Source organism: Manihot esculenta, chromosome 2 (genome assembly GCF_001659605.2).
Source record: "Manihot esculenta cultivar AM560-2 chromosome 2, M.esculenta_v8, whole genome shotgun sequence".
In the NCBI taxonomy this organism is placed as follows: domain Eukaryota; kingdom Viridiplantae; phylum Streptophyta; class Magnoliopsida; order Malpighiales; family Euphorbiaceae; genus Manihot; species Manihot esculenta.
This window is the reverse complement of record NC_035162.2, coordinates 1,050,506-1,070,947: the sequence shown is the minus strand read 5'-3', so window position 1 is coordinate 1,070,947 and position 20,442 is coordinate 1,050,506. Positions and strand designations below refer to the sequence as shown.

At 34.9% G+C, this 20,442-nt stretch overlaps 4 protein-coding genes across 4 annotated transcripts; 2 read left to right on the top strand and 2 right to left on the bottom strand.

Moving 5' to 3' along the window:
* LOC110610069 (non-specific lipid-transfer protein P5) lies at positions 1 to 1,745 on the bottom strand. Its single transcript, XM_021749939.2, has 2 exons — positions 699 to 1,745; positions 1 to 620 (listed from the first exon to the last, which is right to left on the bottom strand). Exons 1-2 carry the CDS (start codon positions 1,037 to 1,039, stop codon positions 614 to 616), a joined length of 348 nt encoding a protein of 115 aa, XP_021605631.1. The 5' UTR covers positions 1,040 to 1,745; the 3' UTR covers positions 1 to 613.
* A 175-nt stretch (positions 1,746 to 1,920) lies between these two features.
* On the bottom strand, positions 1,921 to 4,051 carry LOC110608724 (RING-H2 finger protein ATL20). The gene is made up of 2 exons (XM_021748004.2): positions 3,294 to 4,051; positions 1,921 to 2,647 (listed from the first exon to the last, which is right to left on the bottom strand). Exons 1-2 carry the CDS (start codon positions 3,955 to 3,957, stop codon positions 2,175 to 2,177), a joined length of 1,137 nt encoding a protein of 378 aa, XP_021603696.1. The 5' UTR covers positions 3,958 to 4,051; the 3' UTR covers positions 1,921 to 2,174.
* A 4,005-nt stretch (positions 4,052 to 8,056) lies between these two features.
* LOC110610018 lies at positions 8,057 to 9,463 on the top strand. The gene has a single exon (XM_021749880.2). It carries the CDS (start codon positions 8,300 to 8,302, stop codon positions 8,630 to 8,632), a length of 333 nt encoding a protein of 110 aa, XP_021605572.2. The 5' UTR covers positions 8,057 to 8,299; the 3' UTR covers positions 8,633 to 9,463.
* A 2,305-nt stretch (positions 9,464 to 11,768) lies between these two features.
* On the top strand, positions 11,769 to 12,113 carry LOC110609917. The gene has a single exon (XM_021749756.1). It carries the CDS (start codon positions 11,769 to 11,771, stop codon positions 12,111 to 12,113), a length of 345 nt encoding a protein of 114 aa, XP_021605448.1.
* The last annotated feature ends 8,329 nt before the right edge of the window (positions 12,114 to 20,442 follow it).

Sequence of the window (20,442 nt, the reverse complement as noted above, 5' to 3'; positions counted from 1 at the left end):
AAAAAAAAAAAAGAAGAAATATATAGAAATTGAAAAATTGACACATTTACTTGGAATGAGGGAAAACCACCTCAAATAAGAAAGCTATACAAGCAAAACCAGTGGAATGAGGGAAAACCACCTCTGGTTTTACAAAACGAAAATAAACTCTTTCCCCTGCCCGAAGGCAAGGGAATCAACGAGAAACTCGGTGAATCCGAGAGTAGAAGAGAAAAAGAAGACTCCAGAGAAATTTCTCTGTCTAACGTACGTAGGTGAGATTGTGGTGCTAGAAGATAAGCCTTTTCTTACTTGCTTTCCGCCGCCAATCGCCATCACAAGGTTGTCATGACCCAAATGGTGTAATGGGTGTAAAGAGGTGTGTTTGTTATTACACTTATTTCCAAGAAAAGCTTAATATATTAAGCTTTAAATGGAAATTTTAGATAAAATATAATTAATCCAAAATAAAAATAAAAATAAAAGCAAAAGCCAACAAGATAAAAGAAGTTATTTTATTGCATGGAAAGGTTTGTTCATACATCCAGATGTCAACAGGCATGATCTACTTATTTCAACCATCAAAGACTAGTACAAATTATTTAATTGAGAAACTCCGAGCTAGCTTTTCTCGTCAAGCCCTACAAGAGAAGAGAAATGCAGAGTTAGAACAAGATACATGTGCATAAAACTGGTGGTTAGAAGTTGAGATAATTTACTTGTCACAGTCAAATGTTATAGAAATCGGAGGCAGCTTAACGTTGACTTGACACTTCCCCGGAAGTGTAGATACAAGACTGAAATCAATTCCTGAGTGCGATAACGCATAGTTCTTAAGACACTGGCAAATAGCCTTTCTATCTGACTTGCTGTTGGAAAATTTTGCCACATTCCTCACGCCATTGCAGCATGTATCAGATGGGTTGTCTTGGCTACCTATCAAGTATGAGATGCAGGGAGTGAGCTCCGAGATAATTCCATCACAAGATGGTAAAGAGTCACTTGAGTCTGATATTGTAATCAGTAGGAGGATGGTTAAAACCCCAGCTACGTGCTTCATGTTTCTTTCTCCAAGCCCTTCTTGTGTGAAAATTTTTAGATAATATTGTGTTGGATTTGATTGGTATGTGAAGAAGTTGGGGGAATATATAGGAGTCGGCTTGTGAGTAGTTTGTAAGCTTCAGATTACAATGTATGTTTGATGCTCCAAGAAGACAGGATTGTAGGTGAGATTTTGGTGGCAGAAGTTGGGTCTTTCCTTGCTCTGCTGCTGAGTTGCTATCACACGCTTGTTATGACCGAAAAATGGTAGAATTTTGGCACACAGGACAAAGCATCATTAGTTACAGAACCCAATTGCTGATGCACCACTCCTGAAAGTAGTGCATGCACTGAAACAGAATCATCAATTTGTCTCCATATTGCTATCAGCAAATTGAACATTCAGTGTCCATATTCTATGTTCTTACCAAGCACTGTTATAGTGAACATTGTTGCCCACTTCGTCACCTTCCGATTCTCTATTGAAGCAGAAGTTCCAATGGTTGATGGGAGGCTCACGAGTAATATCCAATATCGTATGTGTATCAGGGCATTACTCCCAAAAGTCTTCCGAAATATCTTGCGTCCAAAAGCTTTCTAAAATTGGGACCATTGAAAGCTTCTTTATTGCTAATAATAAAAATAATTCAATATATAATAATTAGAACAGTTCAATTAACCTATTGATAAAGGAGTTGCAGCCTTGCTGGTTCAGCCCCTTCCTTTCTACATCAATAATTAAATAAAGTAAAGAAACATATTGTGACAAGTAATTAAATCTCCAAATCGTTGAATTAGACATCATAATGAAAAGGAAAAATATCGATTTTTAATAAAAAGAATCTTAATAATTGAATAACATTTAACAAGCAATCATTATTTATATAGTGATTATGGTCATTGTGAATTTGGAATTGATTTTAAAAAGGCTATAATTAAAATGTTGGACTGCTTCGATCAAAACAAGATAATTAACTAGTATACACAAAAGAACAAGGCAAGACCCACTCGATCTCCCCAGTTTCATCTAAATTTCTTTCCAAAATGGTATTCCATTCCGGCATTTTCCATGTAAAAACAAACCAGAGATCCAATCAAACCACTTGCAGAATTCATGCCCATGCGAACATTATACAAAACAAAGTAATATTCATCTATGTTCCCGAAGATAATGAAGACGGAGAAGCAGACAATAACGAAGAAGGGTTGGCGGATATGTAGGAAATATCCGGTGAATTTCGACACAGAGGACATGTTGCATTCATTTTAAGCCATTCATCGATACAATCAGCATGAAAATAATGGTTGCATTCAGGTATAGTTCTTAATGTCTCCTTAGGCTGATACTCAGACAAACATATGGGGCAAGTGTTGTCATTAGGCTTAGGTAAACGACGACTTTCCCCCAGTAAAATTTTAGGGTATGATTCTATGGTCGGTCCGTCTAGTCCACTTATAGAAATGCTTGGTGGGTTTGCAAATGTGGTGTTAACTTCTGTGCTCGACGGATGGCTACGGCTATAATTCCTCAATCTGCTACATAAGTAAGAACCAAGGCCAATCATGCACAAGAGTGCTGGTATTCCAACGCCTATGATTATGCCATATTTTGCACTCCTTGGAAGAACTGCCAATGCAAATTTAAAAAAAATTCCAATCAACCCAAGAGAATGTACTAAGAACCCTAGTATGAATGAGCTTCAGTCTGAATAGAATGACAACATATGACACGAAATTTCAGATTCTAAATTAAGTAGAAAGCTACAAGCTTTCTAATGTCATAAGGGTTAGAAAGATCCTAACGTAGCTTGCATGTTATGACTTTGGAGCTTGAATCCAACAAAAGGTGCAAAATTTCCAGAGTCATACCAGAATATGACGCTCATCTCATTGCTATGACTTAAAATAAGAATATAGAAATAAAACCATTTATTTTACACCCAAAATTCAATTATTCATTAGTCATCATAGAATAAGTAAGCCACGTGTCACTTTCAGAAATAGGCATCTACGTGGTTGATCTTGCACAATGCCGTAGGATACGATTTGCGAGGGAGGGGTCAATCAACTGTATCTTATTTTGAATTGTAAATCATTATGTTTGACTTTTGTGAACGTAGTACTGTTCATCGTATTCTTCCCTGGTTTCTGGTTTCATTTCATCTACCTTCAACGCGGGTACTGAATTTTATGGAACACACTCTAAAGGCAAAGATTTTCCCTATGAATTTTCAACGTAATATAAGAATTTGATCAAGCGATTGAAAACATACCACGGTCAGTGCTTGGTAGATTAAAGCATTCAATCTCAAGACTCCCGGAATCTTTGAACCCACAAGTCCCACCGTTCTGTTCGCATCCTACACAATCCGGTGTAGTCCATATCAACGAGGATTCCCCTTCGGGATACCGAGGCCAAAAGACTGGAACGTCAACTATTTCCTTCATCACCGTACACGAAGGTATTGACGGCAAGTCTCCTTCAGAGCTGACGGGCATGGCCACAACAGTGAAGTCATTGTTGCTAAGACAATTAATCAGCCTTGCGGGACGAGGCAAGGGGGCGGATGTGGAAAAATTCGATGAACAATTAAGAAACGAGAAGGCGCGATTAAACACTCTAACAAAAGGTGATCCCTGGAGACTTAACTTGTGAAGTAGGCGCTTTGCGAAGCAGTTTCCAGGGTCTCTAATGCGAATCTCTTGAGCTTGGTAATCGATGTGTTGAACAATGAAGTTGCCGGAGAGAGGGAGATTGAGGATAGTTAGGCCTTTTTCATTGCAGGAAAGATTGAAACCTGGGTAGCTGCATCCATCGCTGTCAAGCCCGAAAGGGAATCGAACCCCTGGGCCGATAGAACTGCATAAGTCCTCGCAGAATTGAAGTGCAAGAGAAACTTTGATAAAGAAAAGAAAGAAGAGAGTTAAGACGCCCATATTTACTGTGGACGAGGGGATTTTTGTCAGGGAAGTGAAGAAGGGTGTTTTGGTGATAGCATTTGCTTGTGGAGTTCTATTTCATTCTTTTTTGGTCAACCGGAGTTATATTTCATTCGCATAGAATATAATATTTATTTTTTATAATATATAGTTTTATGATATAAATTTGCAATGGGTTCTATATAATAATCATAAAATCACAAAATATTTATTTTTTAAAAATCTATATAAATTCAGTCTAGTCTAGGTGATAATTTCCCTTTTCCCATATCACCGTGACACTTCGAGAACAATTCTTTTTCCCTCTTGGATTAAAAAACCAACTTTAATTTACATAAGGTAATGTTTGTAGTTAAATAGTGATAGATTGCTTAAAAGTTTGTGGAAAGGGTGAAGCCGAAAGTGAAATACCCACAACATTAATAAAATAATGATAATAACTTGGAAGTAATCACCAACTGTTCTGCTTCTGCCATGCCGGAATTAAGAAGCTGACAGGATTCTTTATATATGCTATACTCTATATACTTCCAAAAAGCAAATCAATATATTTAGCCAATTAATTTTTTTAGGAGTTGCCCATTCCAATTTAATCTTTTAAGCAATTATTTTATATCCACTTATTCAATTTCAATTCCTTTTTTAAGGTTTTGTAATTAGTAATATACTTAACCTTATCACTCAACTCCAAAAATTTATTTGTTAATTAAATAATATTAAGTTTGAATTAAATATAATATATAATAATTATCTAAATTAAAAACAGTCATGCAATTTTTTTAAAATTATTACCGTTTAACTATAATTCAAATTAATTCGTGTATATTTTTATTGAATAATTATTTGAAAGTTTAAAGTTGCTACTATAATTCAAAGTAATATTGAAATTGCTATTTTTTTAAAATTACTAAATATTGATTTGGAAGTAAATTTATAGTTGTAATAACCATAAAATAAATTGACAAAAATTTCAAGTTATTTTTAATAATATTTAAATTATATACATATAAATATATATATATTTCTAAACTCAATATCCTCAATCCGATGGAGTCAGACAGGGACATATAATATAGGCCTCGTTAGAAAATATGGGAGGCCCATTCGATGTAGCTTGGTTAATGGGTATGAGTTGAGGCTCATTGTTGTTTTCCTTGGCAAACCCAGGCTTTTCATTTTAGGTGTTTGAAATTAAATGACAGCTTGATCTTTACTTTGCTGGGGGATAAGATTTTTTTTCCTACTTATAGGTATACAGGTGAAAGCTTCTTTAACTATTGATTTGTGATAGAAGATATAATATGTTGATGCTCTGGCAGTGTGGCTCAGTTACATGTATAAATGTAGAAATATGATCTGGCTTTGAATTAAATCTGTTCAACTTATCTGATGTTTGTCGTGGGATCCTACGGAAACAGATTTGGTTTTGGGTGGAGACGAGGGCAAAGAGACAGGCCATTTTATCTTGTCTCACTTGTACTCCGGAATGGGACTGTTGGGTTTGCAGTGAGCACTTGATGGTATATTTTCATGGCTGCTACGTACGAAAAATTGTGGAGTTGTGGACCAAGAGAAACTTTATGTGTGACCGGAAACTCAAAATATGGGGAGTTATTCTGCAAAGAAGATGTAGTAATTCTTAAAACCATAACTTCAAATGCTTATACAGGACTTGTGGTCGGGCCCTGTCCTGAATTCCTGATCCAGAATCCAGATGTGGTAGAACAGGAAGAGATGCACTGAGACTTCCAAGAGGGAAGAAAAGTTGCAGCAGCAGGAGGGTGCTGAGCTGAGCTTTTTCAACAAATTAATCTAGAACATTTAGAAAACTTGTATAGGCATTGTGTGTTATCTAGAATGCTCCAGTTTATGGACCATCTAGCCTTGTAAAAGTTTGTAACTTATTAAAAAAACTTGCAAAAGCATTTTGGTCGATGGTGCTCAGGGAAATCTAAGTCCTGATTTTGTAGTTGACTGAAACAAATTTCTTAATGCAAATAATGAATTTGTCAAAAACAAGCGGATCCAGAGTAGGTGTTGTTGTACAGAAAGAAGATTATGGTCATGTGCCTCAACAGTTATATGATATCTTCTTAAAATGTAAATAATTTTCTCCGACATTGCTGCTCCACCGATCTGTGAAAGCCAAGGTTGTTGCTCATCCAGACAGATGCCTCAGAATCATTGGCTTATCACCGGCGGTCTACGTCTTCTACGCATTTGGTTTCTTTCTCTTTCTGTCGACTGTCGAAAACGTCACTTAACGTCATGATTAGCTCGTTCGATGCTTTATCATCTATATTAAATCTTAAGCCTGTCTCAATCATTTTGGATCAAGCTTTCAAACGTATATATCTTTCTTTCTTTCTTTGTCTTTGGAACAATTCAAATAGAAAAAAGCACAAGCCTGCTATGAAAATCAACTGAAACTCTGGCAGACTTTTTTGGCGACTCTTTGAGTCCAAAATTCAACAGAAAGGTTTAGAACTTAAGTGAGAAGTTTAATTATTGTCATCACAAGAGAAGAAAATTGAGAAAGAGACAACAAGTAATGTCACAATTATCAACATAAACGCAGGCATATTTCACCAAAAAAAGAGTCTTTTTCGTTTACCATATCAAACCTTGAAAGTAATTGGTACTCTAATTGAATAAGATTTTTTTTTTTAATTGATACCATCACATTCTTTTTTTTTTTTGGTTATTATATTATAATTAAAACTTAAATTCTAATATTAATTTTAAATTATTTTTGTTAATTTATATGTGAGTCAATAAACTATGTGATCAATGAGAAACTAGATTGCTAATAATGGTAAAAGCTCAAAGATGAAATTAAAAGAGTTCAAATTTTCTCATTAAATAGTAATTCAGTAGTTGAAGACCAATTCTCATATTGCAGTTAGAAATTTAAATTTTGGAATTTTTTCAAGAAGTTTGAATTATATATATATATATATAAATGTAAGAAGAAAAAAAAAAGGAAAGATCCAAAGGTTTGAAATTTCAGCTTCAAATGAAATAGAAAAGACGCCAAATTTTGATAATAAAAAAAAAAAAAGAAAAAAGAAGACGAACACATTAAATAGTAATTAAATTATGAATCCACTCAGCTATGAAAAAGAATGCAAAGTGAATAATTTGATATACCAAGACTTCAAATTATATGAGATCACTCTTTTTATCCCATCAATTATATAAAATAAATTAATTGATAAAAGTATTGGTTCGTCGGTGTTTCCAACATTATAAATATATCAGAGTTTTTTTTTTTTTTTTAATTTTTAATGTGACAACTGACGATGGAAAAGCTTTTGAATTAAGAGAATGTTATTTTCCAAAGCATTTTATTAAAATGAGATAGGAAGGAAACAAGAAGAACAATAGTTTATTAGTTCTCCTTAAACCTTGAGAATCTGTCGGAGAATGAGGTCTTAAAGAGATTGACAGTACAGCAACCTTAACCTCCATTTTTTATTTACGAACTTTCAGTATTCTCAATTTGCTGCAAAAAAAAAAATCAAATATTTTTATTATCTATTTTAATATTAATTTTCTATTAAACAAAATTTCATATTTAAAAAAGGACATCATCGTTATATATTACCCTCTTTTTTGCAATAACAAATCATTTGAATACTTGTATACATATATAATAATATTTTTTAATAAATATTTAATGATAAAAAACTTATAATAATAGCATCATATTGAAATTTTTATGGAATTTATAACATGAAGGCATGCACCCGAGATGAAAAAGAAGACGTTGAATCAAACATTGCTGTAAAGTTGATGCAGAAACCTAATCACCTTTTTTCTTATAATGTGCCCTAAGGCTTTTGGCCAAGGACTTATTGGCTGTCTTGTCTCCTTGACTCTGCTTTTTAACTTTGTTTGATAAAAATGAAAAAAAAAAAATTACAAAAAGGTTCTTCAATTTCTGATTTCTCGAAGGGAAAAAGGAAAGAAAAGAAAAGAAAAGAAAGAATCTAACCAGACCTCTTAACAGTTCATAATAAGAAAAAAACGAAAAAAGGCCAGCTTGCTACTTTTGCCGGTGAGTGAGAATAACTGAATATTATTATTAATGAAAGCAATCTACTCTCAATAACTCTCACACGCTTTTGTGAAATACTCCTATATATACTTACGGATGCTTCACCTCTACATCACACGCACAAGTTGAAGGCTTCATATATAGTTCTGCAAGATTGAGCCATTTCTCCTTAAAGCTACACTTCCCTTTTTTCCTTCAACTATTTTAGTCTCCAGTACCATTTTCGGACCGTTAATCTATTTTAAAAGTGTTCTTTTTTAATTGAATATTTTCGAAGTCATGGGAAATTGCATAAAGCCATCAGCAAGACAAGGGCAACAGGAAGAGGAAGATTTGGAGAAGTATTCTCATCAAGAGAAAGAATTGGAGGCTGGGTTTGGGAAGAAAAGTGATGATATTGATGAGAAGGGTAGTCTTAAGCTTAAGATAATGCTTACAAAGGAGGAGCTGGAGTGGTTGATGTTTCAGCTAAAGGTTAATAAAGGGAAGAAGCTAGAAGATGTTCTGCAAGAGATTGAAAGAGAGAGAGAAAGAGGAAAAGTTAAATCTTGGAAACCATCTTTGGAGAGCATCTTGGAGAGCCCTGAAGGACTTGAGATGGAAAGATTATGAGTCTTCTCTCTTTGCTGCCTTGATGTTTTAGTCCTCTTCTAAATGAGGTTTTTCATTTGGGTTATCATTCACCCATTTCTTGAGTGAGTTCTCTGTTAGCTTTCTTTAAAATGTTACATCAAGATTAGATTTGAATCTTTCAAAATTTTTTTCTTTGGAATAATTCAAATAGAAAAAGCACAAGTCTCCTATGAAGATCAACGGAAACTCTAGCAGACTTTTGTTTGTGACTCTTTGAGTCCAAAATTCAACAGAGATTTTTCAACTTAAGTGAGATGTTTAATTAATTATCATCAGAAGAGAAGAAAATTGAGAAAGAGACAGCATCTAACGTCACAATGATCAACATCAATGGCAGAAATTTCACCAGAGTCTTTTGTTTACCATATCAAACCTTGATTATTCTTAATTTAATCTCCTGTTCACACCACCATTTCAACTATGGAACTCACAACATATGTTTACCAATCAGCTTCATACAGTAGTAGTTTTCTCCGCCTTAAAAGTTGGAACTCTGTAATTAAACTAATTAAAAAAAATTAGTTAATAATACTAAAATAATTAATTCCACAATGACGTAGATTCTAGAGTTAGGTTAAGTCTAGGGAAGATAGTTAATTACGTAAATGTAAACATGCAACTTTCTGTGCATGTAAGACAAAAATCGATCATCGGGGCTCAATAATGCAACGTTAAAAAAATCGATCGCTACGGAACAAAGATTGTAATACTCCGTGATATTGCCACTATAGTTTAATTATGCAAGAATGACATAATAATTATTATTTATAATATTTTTACTTTTATTTATTAGTTGTAATTTTCAATAATTTATTAATACAAAAATTAATCTAAAAGCATAAAACCTTTTATAATAAATTTTAAATAGGTAATATAGTTTAAATTATAAAATCAAATATCAAAGTTTTTTTTTTTCTTTTATGTTTCGTTGCAAAAAAATTTCAAAATCTAAATACAAAAATTCATTCAACCATCATAAATCTACTAAAACTTAAATAAAATTACAATTAAATGAAGTCTAAAATGAAATTCTAAATCCATTCAACACTAACCGAAAACTAAAAACTGCTTCTATATTTGGAGGAGATAAATAGTCGCGTCGTCCTTCAATTTGCAATCTTTTAACTTTTTATTTTAGCTAAACGGCGAACAAATAATCAATTTTTAAAAATATAGTAAAAACATAAATAATATACCGAAAGACTTTTAGAAAAATATAAAAAACAAGTTATGACCGGATAGAAAAAGAATATATATCGCCGAAAAATTGAAAAAAAAATATGGATCTCGACGCTTTAGAAAGGAAAAATGATAAACTTCCATTATTGCACCGAGAAACTCCGCTGTCAAAGCCAAAATGACTTCTCCAAAAGATGAAAGATAATGTTTACAGGAATAAGGGGAGAGATCTCGGAAGCCACCACCTTTTTCAAACGACAATCTACAACAAAAGAGAGACTAGATTTAGAGAGAAAATATAAAACAAACATAAATAAGACAGAACCACAAAAAACTCCTTCACTAAAGAACGATCTGCCAGAAAAATCAAACCAAAGAACAAATCAAAAATTATAAATAACTCTCGCAAGAAGGGAGGGAGCAAAATCTGTTGACAGGAGCTGTCAAATCAGTTTTTAGTGAAAAAATTATAGGAACAGATTAGAATCCCTTATTTCACTAGACACAATACATTTTTAGTTTTAGATCTTGTTTATAACTAAAAATAGTTTTATAAATGTAATCCGGGTATTTGTAATCAGCTTTGTAAATGAAAAAATATGATAGAAAAAAGGAACTAAAACTTTTCAATAAAATCCACTTATAGCAAGGAGGAAAAGAGCCGCTCCCACCGGATGGAGCAGGGGAGGCCACCATACCAACAACGAAGAGGCTTTTCGCCTCAAAAAAGAAAAAGTTTAAAAAGAAATTTATCAGAGTCGAGATTCTTCCAATCATGACCATTCAAGTTCCAAGAGTTCATGTTATATGAGATCACTCTTTTCATTTCACTAATTATACAAAATAAATTAACTGATAAAAAAATATTGGTTCGTCGGTGTTTCCAACATTATAAATATATCAGAGTTTTTTAATTGTGACAACTGTTTTGTTTACGGTGACGATGGAAAAGCTTTTGAACTAAAGAGATTTTTTTTTCCCAGAGCATTTTATTAAAATAAGGCAGGAAGGACAGAGGAACCATAGTTCACCATATATAAACCTTGAGAATCTGTCGGAGACTGAGGTTTTATGGAGATTGACAGTACAGCAACCTAAGCCTCCTTTTTCTATATACCAACTTTCAATATTCTAACTTGCTGCTATTAATATCTTTTTTTCTTCTGCCACACAAATATAAAAATAAAAATAGTCTCAACGTATACCCGTTAATTACAATCCAATATAAATGATATAATAAATATTTAATTATCTTAAAGAAATTATAATACTCAAATCATATTAGAATTTCTGGGGATTAAACATATATCCATAGGAGAAGAAAAAGAAGATGTTGAATCAAACATTGCTGTAAAGCTGAATGCTTGATAAATTTTCTACTCCAATATATGATTTTTTTTTTATTTTACAAAAAAGGTTCTTCAACTTTTCCAATTTTTTTTAGATTTATTAAAAATTCAGAAAATAAATAAAAAAAAAAGGCCAGCTTGCTGCTTTTGCCGGTGACTACGGATATTATTGAAAGCAATTTGGTCTCAATAATTCTCACACGCTTTTGGGTGAACCCAATTAATATGCACAGATAATGAAAATACCTAATTAATTAATGAAACTAACAAATTAACAATTTCAAAAATATAAAAGAGCTTTATCACTTGGCAAGGACCCACAAAAGGAAAATTAAAATAACATAAAATAAAAACTTGTCAAAGCAAAATCCACGTAAGGGTACCTAACCGCTATATATACATTAGGGTGCTTCTCTTCTACCTCACATGCACAAGTTGAAGGCTTCTCAGCTCTGCGAGATTGAGCCATTTCACCTTAAAGCTACACTTTCGCTTTTTTTCCTTCAACTTTTTTAGTCCCCAGTATCATTTTGGGACTGTTAATCCTTCGTAAAAGGATTCTCTTTTGATCTAATCTTTTCGAGATCATGGGAAATTGCTTGAAGCCATCAGCAAGACAAAGGCAACAGGAAGAGGAAGTCTTGAAGAAGTATTACGATCAAGTTTATCAAGAGAGAGAATTGGGGGCTGAGTTTGGGAAAGAAAGTGATGATGATTTTGATGAGAAGGGTAGTCTTAAGGTCAAGATAGTGCTCACAAAGGAGGAGCTGGAGTGGCTGATGCTTCAGCTGAAGGTTAATGAAGGGAAGAAGCTAGAAGATGTTCTGCAAGAGATTGAAAGAGAGAGAGAAAGAGGGAAAGTTAAATCTTGGAAACCTTCTCTGGAGAGCATCCTGGAGAGCCCTGAAGGACTTGAGATGGAAAGATTATGAGTATTCTCTCCTTGCTGCCTTCATCTCTTAGTCCTCTTCTGATGAGGTTTTTCATTTGGGTTACTATTCACCCATTTCTTCTTTTCCTTTCTGATATTCGGAGACTCCTGAGATGTCATCTTTTTCTTTTGGGTTTTTAGCTTTGACAATGACCCAAATTTAGACCTCTTCTTGATGAGGTTTCTCATCTCTGTGCTCTGTATATTTATGAAAAATAATGAAACTCAATAATTTTATTTTATCAAAATAACAAAGATATATTTACAAATAATCGGGTTTTTTTTTTTCTCATAAGAGCTCAAGATCTGTTTTTAATATTTTCGGAATCTTGTAGCCAAACACAGACATGACATGAAAGCCCGTTCTTCGAGCTAGAAGATTTTAGTATACTCTGATAGCTAAAGAAGTAATATTCCCTGGTTGTTTTACTTTTAATCGTTGAAAGTTCTAAATGATGGTGCTAAATTAAAACAAAATTATGGAGTTGAATTGTAATTGGTGAAAAGATGGAGGACTAAATCAAACCAACAATTCAAATTAAGACTTAATAATTGAGTTTTTACTGTTTTAAGCAAATAATATTTACTTTCTTGGTAGACCATTCTGCTTGACTTTACTTAGTTTGGTGAGTGACACTTGACACTTGTCTCTGTTATCATTATTCTAAGAGTAATTACCTAATGAGTTTGTATTAACTCAAGGAGTAATAAGGACGAATCCACCCCTCAGGAGAGATAAGGATGCTGTGTTTAGGCTTGAGTACGGGAGTGATAAGGTGTAATTTGTAAATAATGTTATTTGGATGAGTCTTTGTGGTTGAGATTCTTTGGGTGATCCGTTCTCTTTCAAGTGAGGTTTTTCATTATTTTTCTCCACTTTTCTAGCAAACTTAGTTATTAATCTTTTATTTAAGCTGAATGTATACTGATATTTTTTGTGTTATGAAGTCTTCACATTAATAAAGAATACTTCTTCTTCACTTTGTTATTTTGGTATCAGAGCATAACGATCTGCTCGCCATGACTTCTACTCTAAATGTAGCCAATTTTGTAACCCTCAAACTCAAGCAATCAAACTATCCCTTGTGGAGAGAACAACTTTTGAGCTTAGCAGAAAGTCAAGAATTGTCAGATCACCTGACTACTGGCTTCCCTGAAGATCAAAAATTCGTTACCCCTCCCAACCCAATCCCAGAAAATTATCAACCACAACACTCAGACGTCTTCAAAGCATGGCAAAAGTCTGATAGATTACTTCGTGGGTGGATTTATGGCACCCTGAGCGAGGAATCACTCGGACTTGTCATCGGGCTAGAAACAGTTCGAGCTGTTTGGAATGCATTGAAGGATGCATATGCCCAAAATTCTCAAGAGAGGGAGTTTACTCTCAGACAGCAATTGACCTATTTTCGCAAAGAGGAAAATCGGTCCATCCCTGATCATCTGCGCTTATTTAAAGAACTCTGCGATAGTTTAGCCGCAATCGGAAAAAAAGTACCGGACGAAGAAAAAGTCTTTGTCTCCTCACAAGTCTGGGACCCCAGTACGAGACGTTTACTACGACGATGCTTAAACCACCGCGACCCAGTTTTAATGAACTGGTCTCTCAACTCAAGAACTTAGACCAGCGTCGACAGTGGTTCTCCACACAAAGCGAAACGGGTCTCGAACAAATCTCCCATGTCGCTTTTTATGGAAATCAAAGAAATTCCTCCAGTAAGTCTTCAAATCGGCAACCCAGGTTTAATTCCCAAGGGCGTGGTTTCCAAGCCCAGCAAACACAAAACTCTTTTTCAAACAAGGATTCATATTCTTCCCAACGACGACCTCCCCCGACAGGTCGTAGACGGATGACACAAGCAGAACGAGAGCAATACAAGAACGAAATATGCCAATACTGCAACAGAGAAGGTCATGTCGCGAAGATCTGCTGGTGGATTCCACAAGAAAAACAAAGCACACCTGCCCAAGCACTTTCGGCACTCACATTGGATACAGACGTCATAGATACAGATTGGGTTGCAGACTCAGGGGCGTCAAACCATATGACAGGTAACAAAGGTTTATTACATAAATTAACAGACTATTATGGACCAGATTCCATAACCATCGGCGATGGAACATTCCTCTCCATCGATGGTGTTGGAAAGACGTCTATAGAACAGAAACAAAAATTACCACTTTCAAATGTACTCTCTGTTCCAGCTCTTCAAAAAAATTTACTTTCTGTAAGTCAATTAACAGACGATTATGATGTGAATTGTGAATTTTCTAACGTTTCGGTTTCTGTTAAGGATCGACAGACGGGACAGGTACTGCTACAAGGGCCACGAAAAAATAACCTTTATATCTTGTCAGGAAACCCAAAAGCATATTTCTCCAAACGGTTTAGGGCTGGAACGGCGGACATATGGCATCAACGATTGGGACATCCACAATCTTCAGCGATTTCAATTTTGTTTAATAAGAACCTTATAGATGTCACAGGTTCCTTGCATTCTAGATTATTATGTGATAGCTGTCAGTTAGGCAAGTTGAGCAAATTTTCTTTTAGTTTGTCTTCCAATAAAAGTACCACTGTGTTTGAGAAAATCCATTGTGATTTATGGGGACCAGCCCCTGTTTTATCTTTTGCTAAGTTTAAATATTATGCTTGCTTGGTTGACGATTACTCTAAATACACTTGGCTAATACCACTAAAGAAAAAATCCGATTTTTTTGTTGCTTATAAAGCCTTTGAACAGTTTGTCCTACGACAATTTGGGAAGACAATCAAAGTATTTCATTCTGATGGTGGAGGTGAGTTTTTAAATAATGCATTGTCATCACATTTTCTTGCACAAGGTATAAAACACCAAGTGTCGTGTCCTCAAACACCTGAGCAAACAGGTGCTGTCGAACGACGACACCGGTTTATTCGTGAATTAGGGATGACGATGATGTATCACAGTCATGTACCATTGTCTATGTGGGTAGATGCCTTTCAAACAGCAGTTTTTTTAATGAACAGGTTGCCTACTACTGTGCTAGGAAATGAAACACCATTTTTTAAATTGTTTGGCAATGATTTTGACTATAGCTCCCTACGTGTTTTTGGATCCAAGTGTTTTCCATATATATGGGACACAAGACGACATAAATTCGATCCCAAGTCTTGTTTATGTGTCTTTATAGGATATAGTGAAAAACACAAAGGTTACAAATGTTTCAACCCCAAAACTAAGAAAGTTATAATATCTCGACATGTGAGCTTTGATGAAAATGTGTTTCCTTATAAATCTGCATCTCCAAATAAACTGTTTGTTGATAAACTTATGACTTCTTGGTTACCAGCTACTGGGATTACTGATTCTCCAATTAGTTCTGATGAAAGTGCAGGTTCAGCAGTGTTCCCACTGTCAATTCCAGCAACACGTGACAATCGGAGAATAGAACCTGTTGACTCTATGCCAGCAGATCAGCAGGGTACTGCAACTGACACTGCACAACAAACTGTGTCTGCACCAACTACAGAACAAAATACCGAACATGATCCAACAAGTGACGATTCACAAGCAGCTCATCATTCACATTCTGATGCTGGTTCAAATGACGGACTGCCTCCAGAACAAATAGAACAGGAGCAGCAGTCTCCATCTCCATTGTGTGGGTCCAATAGAGTTGCAGACACAGGCCAAAATACCTTAGCAGCAGAGGAAAACATTGGTGGACACACTGCTGTAACTACATCAGACTCGGCATCTCTGTCACCTTCAGCTACTGCACGAGTTTCTGGTACCTCAGTGAGTAATAGTGTTGACAGCAGTCTACAACCAGTTCAAACGGATCACAGTGAGATGCTTCCTGACGTTCGTTCAGCACCATTGGCTTACGAACCAGCAGAACGGATACAGGCCGAAGCATTGCAGCCTCGTCACCCGATGGTCACCAGATCACAGGCTGGAATAGTGAAGCCAAACCCGAGGTATGCGTTACATGTGTCTATTTCACCCGATATACCTACAGAGCCAAAAACTGTTAAGAGTGCACTTGCACATCCAGGCTGGAAACAGGCTATGTTAGATGAGTATCAAGCTTTACAGACAAACCACACTTGGGAACTAGTTCCCCGACCATCGCATGTGAATATAATAGGGTGTAAATGGGTTTTTAAAACAAAATTACAATCTGATGGCCATTTGGATAGATTGAAAGCTAGACTAGTGGCCAAGGGGTTTCATCAACTCGATGGAATTGATTACATCGAAACCTACTCCCCTGTTATTAAACCTGGAACTATTCGCTTAGTTATTTCTGTTGCTCTAGTGAAAAATTGGCCAATTCGACAATTAGACGTAAAAAATGCGTTTTTGCATGGGTTTATAACCGAGGATTTATATATGGATCAACCACCTGGACTGAAAGATCCAAAATATCCTGATTATGTCTGCAAGTTAAAACGTGCCTTGTATGGTCTAAAGCAGGCTCCGAGAGCTTGGTTTAATAGGTTGAGCTTGTTTTTAATTGATTATGGTTTTACTTGTAGTTTAGCTGATCCATCCTTGTTTGTTATGCATACAATCTCTGGAATATTGGTATTGTTAATTTACGTGGATGATATGTTGCTAACAGGATCTTCAACACCACTAGTTCAGAATTTTTTGCAGGTCTTAAGCAAAGAGTTTTCAATGAAAGACCTAGGACCATTGCATCATTTTCTAGGCATTCAGATTCAACCAACAGACACCGGGTTACATTTGAATCAAACCCGTTATGCCTATTCGATTTTGGAAAGAGCTCAGATGGTGGATTGCAAACCGCAGCCCACACCACTAGTTCAGCGAAATGATGCTGTTATTGACTCGACACCTGTCCCAGATCCTACCTTCTTTCGTGGGCTTGTGGGTTCGTTACAGTATTTGACACTAACCCGACCGGATTTGTCGTTTAGTGTCAACTATGTCTCTCAATTCATGCACAGTCCCACATTGTCTCACTTAAGAATTGTCCGCCGTATATTACGATATCTCAAAGGCACGATTCATTTTGGCTTATTATTTAAAAAAGATACCTCACTTGTTCTTAGTGCCTTTTCAGATGCAGACTGGGCGGGCTGTCCAACCACACGGCGGTCAACTACAGGCTATTGTACGTTTCTTGGTAGCAATATCCTTTCCTGGTGTGCCAAGAAACAACACACAGTTGCGCGTTCGAGCACTGAGGCCGAGTATCGTTCCATGGCACACACAGCAGCCGAGCTTACATGGCTTGGATATCTTTTACAGGATTTACAAATTTATCCAAGGCAGCCACCAGTCTTATATGGCGATAATATTAGTGCACTACATTTGACAGTCAATCCAGTATTACATTCACGCAGTAAACATGTAGCTCTTGACTATCACTATGTTAGAGAGCGTGTTGCTCAAGGAGTTTTGATCACAAGATATATTCCCTCAGCCTATCAAGTAGCTGATATATTTACAAAGTCAATGACAAAGGCTCGCCTAGCACAATTTCGACGCAAACTATGTCTTCACCCTGGACAAAGTTTGAGGGGGGATATTAACTCAGGGAGTAATAAGGACGAATCCACCCCTCAGGAGAGATAAGGATGCTGTGTTTAGGCTTGAGTACGGGAGTGATAAGGTGTAATTTGTAAATAATGTTATTTGGATGAGTCTTTGTGGTTGAGATTCTTTGGGTGATCCGTTCTCTTTCAAGTGAGGTTTTTCATTATTTTTCTCCACTTTTCTAGCAAACTTAGTTATTAATCTTTTATTTAAGCTGAATGTATACTGATATTCTTTGTGTTATGAAGTCTTCACATTAATAAAGAATACTTCTTCTTCACTTTGTTATTTGTTTGTATTTTGCATGACTGAAAAAATTATGCATAAAACAAAAAGGCAACCAAACTTATGTGGACTCCTCTAGAATTTAGAAATGACACTGATATGGCTAATCAAGTCTGCTTTCTCTTTCTGCCAAGAAGTAGGAAGGTACACAATCCTATGATTATTTAAAATTAGGATTTCTTAAACTGGAAGTTGTAGAAGATGAAGAAAAATGAATAAATTAGTATAAAAATCAGATATTTTCCTCATATCAAAGGCAAAATGATGAAGATTTGGCTAAACGTAAAATATTAAGAAGTGGCACTTAAGCCATAGAGAATGTGACACATATTACTCCCACCACATCAATCAACAATATTAATAAAGTAACTACCACATAAACGAATCCACCTTGCAAATCAATCTTAAATGTTAGTTAATTTTCCTTAGCTTAGTCCCATTAATCTATTTCCCATCTCCCTTGCATATGGGGCATATCTTTGTTATGATCCTTCAAGATCTCAATCAAATTGCAGAAGACAAAACAGAGGGGCCGGATGCCACATTGCAATCTGTATCAGCATGCATATTGGCTTATGCCAAAGAGACTGATTGTTTCACCAGCATCCACTAAGAGATCCTTGAATCTGACATGAATGTTTACGTGATACATCAGAACAAATATCTTCTTTACTAAATTTGAGTCACAGATGAAGTCTGCTTGAAGAGTTTCAAAAAATCTCTCTAAACCCGAGAATTTTCCTATTTCAAGTGCCGTGTGAATTGTATTGCTCCACTCACTGCAATGAATTGAATAAGCCTTGTATCTTGGCTTGGTATAAGCAGCTGGTATTATTATATGAAAAGTTCAGTTCGTATTTTTCATTAAAACAAAGAGCAATTCTATCTAACGTAAGCATCGCCATTCGTTACATGTTAGAAGACGATTAAAAAACAGAACTAATGCAAAGCTGACAAAATCATTGAACCAAATGAGACTCTATGTATCAGCACTACAGCCAAGTAGATACTTGATGACCCCATATCTAAATCTCTTCGGGGATCGTTTTAAGCACACCACCGCCATAGCCACAACCGAAGGCCTCAACACTTACACGATTAACAGGGATTTGTACCAGCTCTTCTGCTACATCCCTGAACTCAAGTATCCCACCATCTTTACACTTTGACATTAGTCGAGCAGCTTCTTGTTTTGTCATCTTAACTCTCACTCTAACCACGTCCTTCTCAGCAACAGAACCATTTCCACAGCTTCTTTTCTCCAAATTCTTCCTATGCTCTGTTTCTTTACAAAGCAATGGTTCTCTACTACTAGCCAAGCTATCACCGTTCTTTACCTTATTTTTTGATGGCTTCTTGCTCATCTCATCTCTGTGTATGAAATTGATTCCCTTTGGTCCTCTGAGGCCTACTCTGGTGATAGAAGTACTCACGGAATTCCACATTTTGAGGGGAAAGTAAGAGTTGAGAATAGTAATAGGCAGCTTTACTAGAGGTGGTATTGCTAGAATAGGAGGTGATCGTGGAGGATTTCTAACGTTGGGTTAATATTTATAAAGAAATGAGACGGCTTTACAGGTGGAGGTTGAAGAAGAAGAGAGTGATGAGGTGAGCAAGAGCAAGCAAGGAGTGTAATTTGGGGCAGACAGGCGATAGGGAAAGGGAAATTTCTTGAGTTTGGAAGTTGCTTGTCGATGACCACAGGCGTTAAGTGTACGACATGTTTATTGAACGAGTATAATAATTTGTAATTTAATAAATAATTAATTGTACCATTTCAAAAAAAATAATAATAATTAATTGTAATAATGAAGCTAATTTTGCTGAAACATGGTAAAATAAAAATGCGTGAAATTGACCTTGAAGAAATAGTTAATGGAAAATTAGAACTTGACTAGGTGCTTGTGGAAATTGACAGTCTTCAGTTAAGTTTCTTTTCCTACGCGGTTTTCTTAAGAAGAAATTTGTCCGGTCCAAACTAAGCTCGTTGAGTTGATGTTCCTCGAGTTTCTACGACAACGAGATCTCTAAAGGGTTTAGAATGAGATAATAAAACTTACCTTATAAATTTTAAAGTTAAGAATAATTTTCTTATATTTAAAACTTAATCTGATAGTAAGTATATTTAAATAAATTTAAAATAAAAAATAATTCTCATAATAATAATAATAATAATAATTGATAATATGTAAAATTTATTTATTAAATTTTATAATTTAATTTAATTTGTAAGTCCTTATTAAATTTTATTCAATTGATTTTATATGATTTATATATATATTAATTGAATTTTTAAAGATTTATTTTTAGTAACATGTAGACAGTAAATAACAATTAAATTTAATAGGCCAAATATATGTTTATATTTTTGTATTATTTTAAATTAGTTTATTAAATATCTTAATTAAATTTATAATATATTAAATAATTAAATTTATAAAAATTATAATAATTAAATATAAATTAATCATATAATTAATAATTTATTTTTAA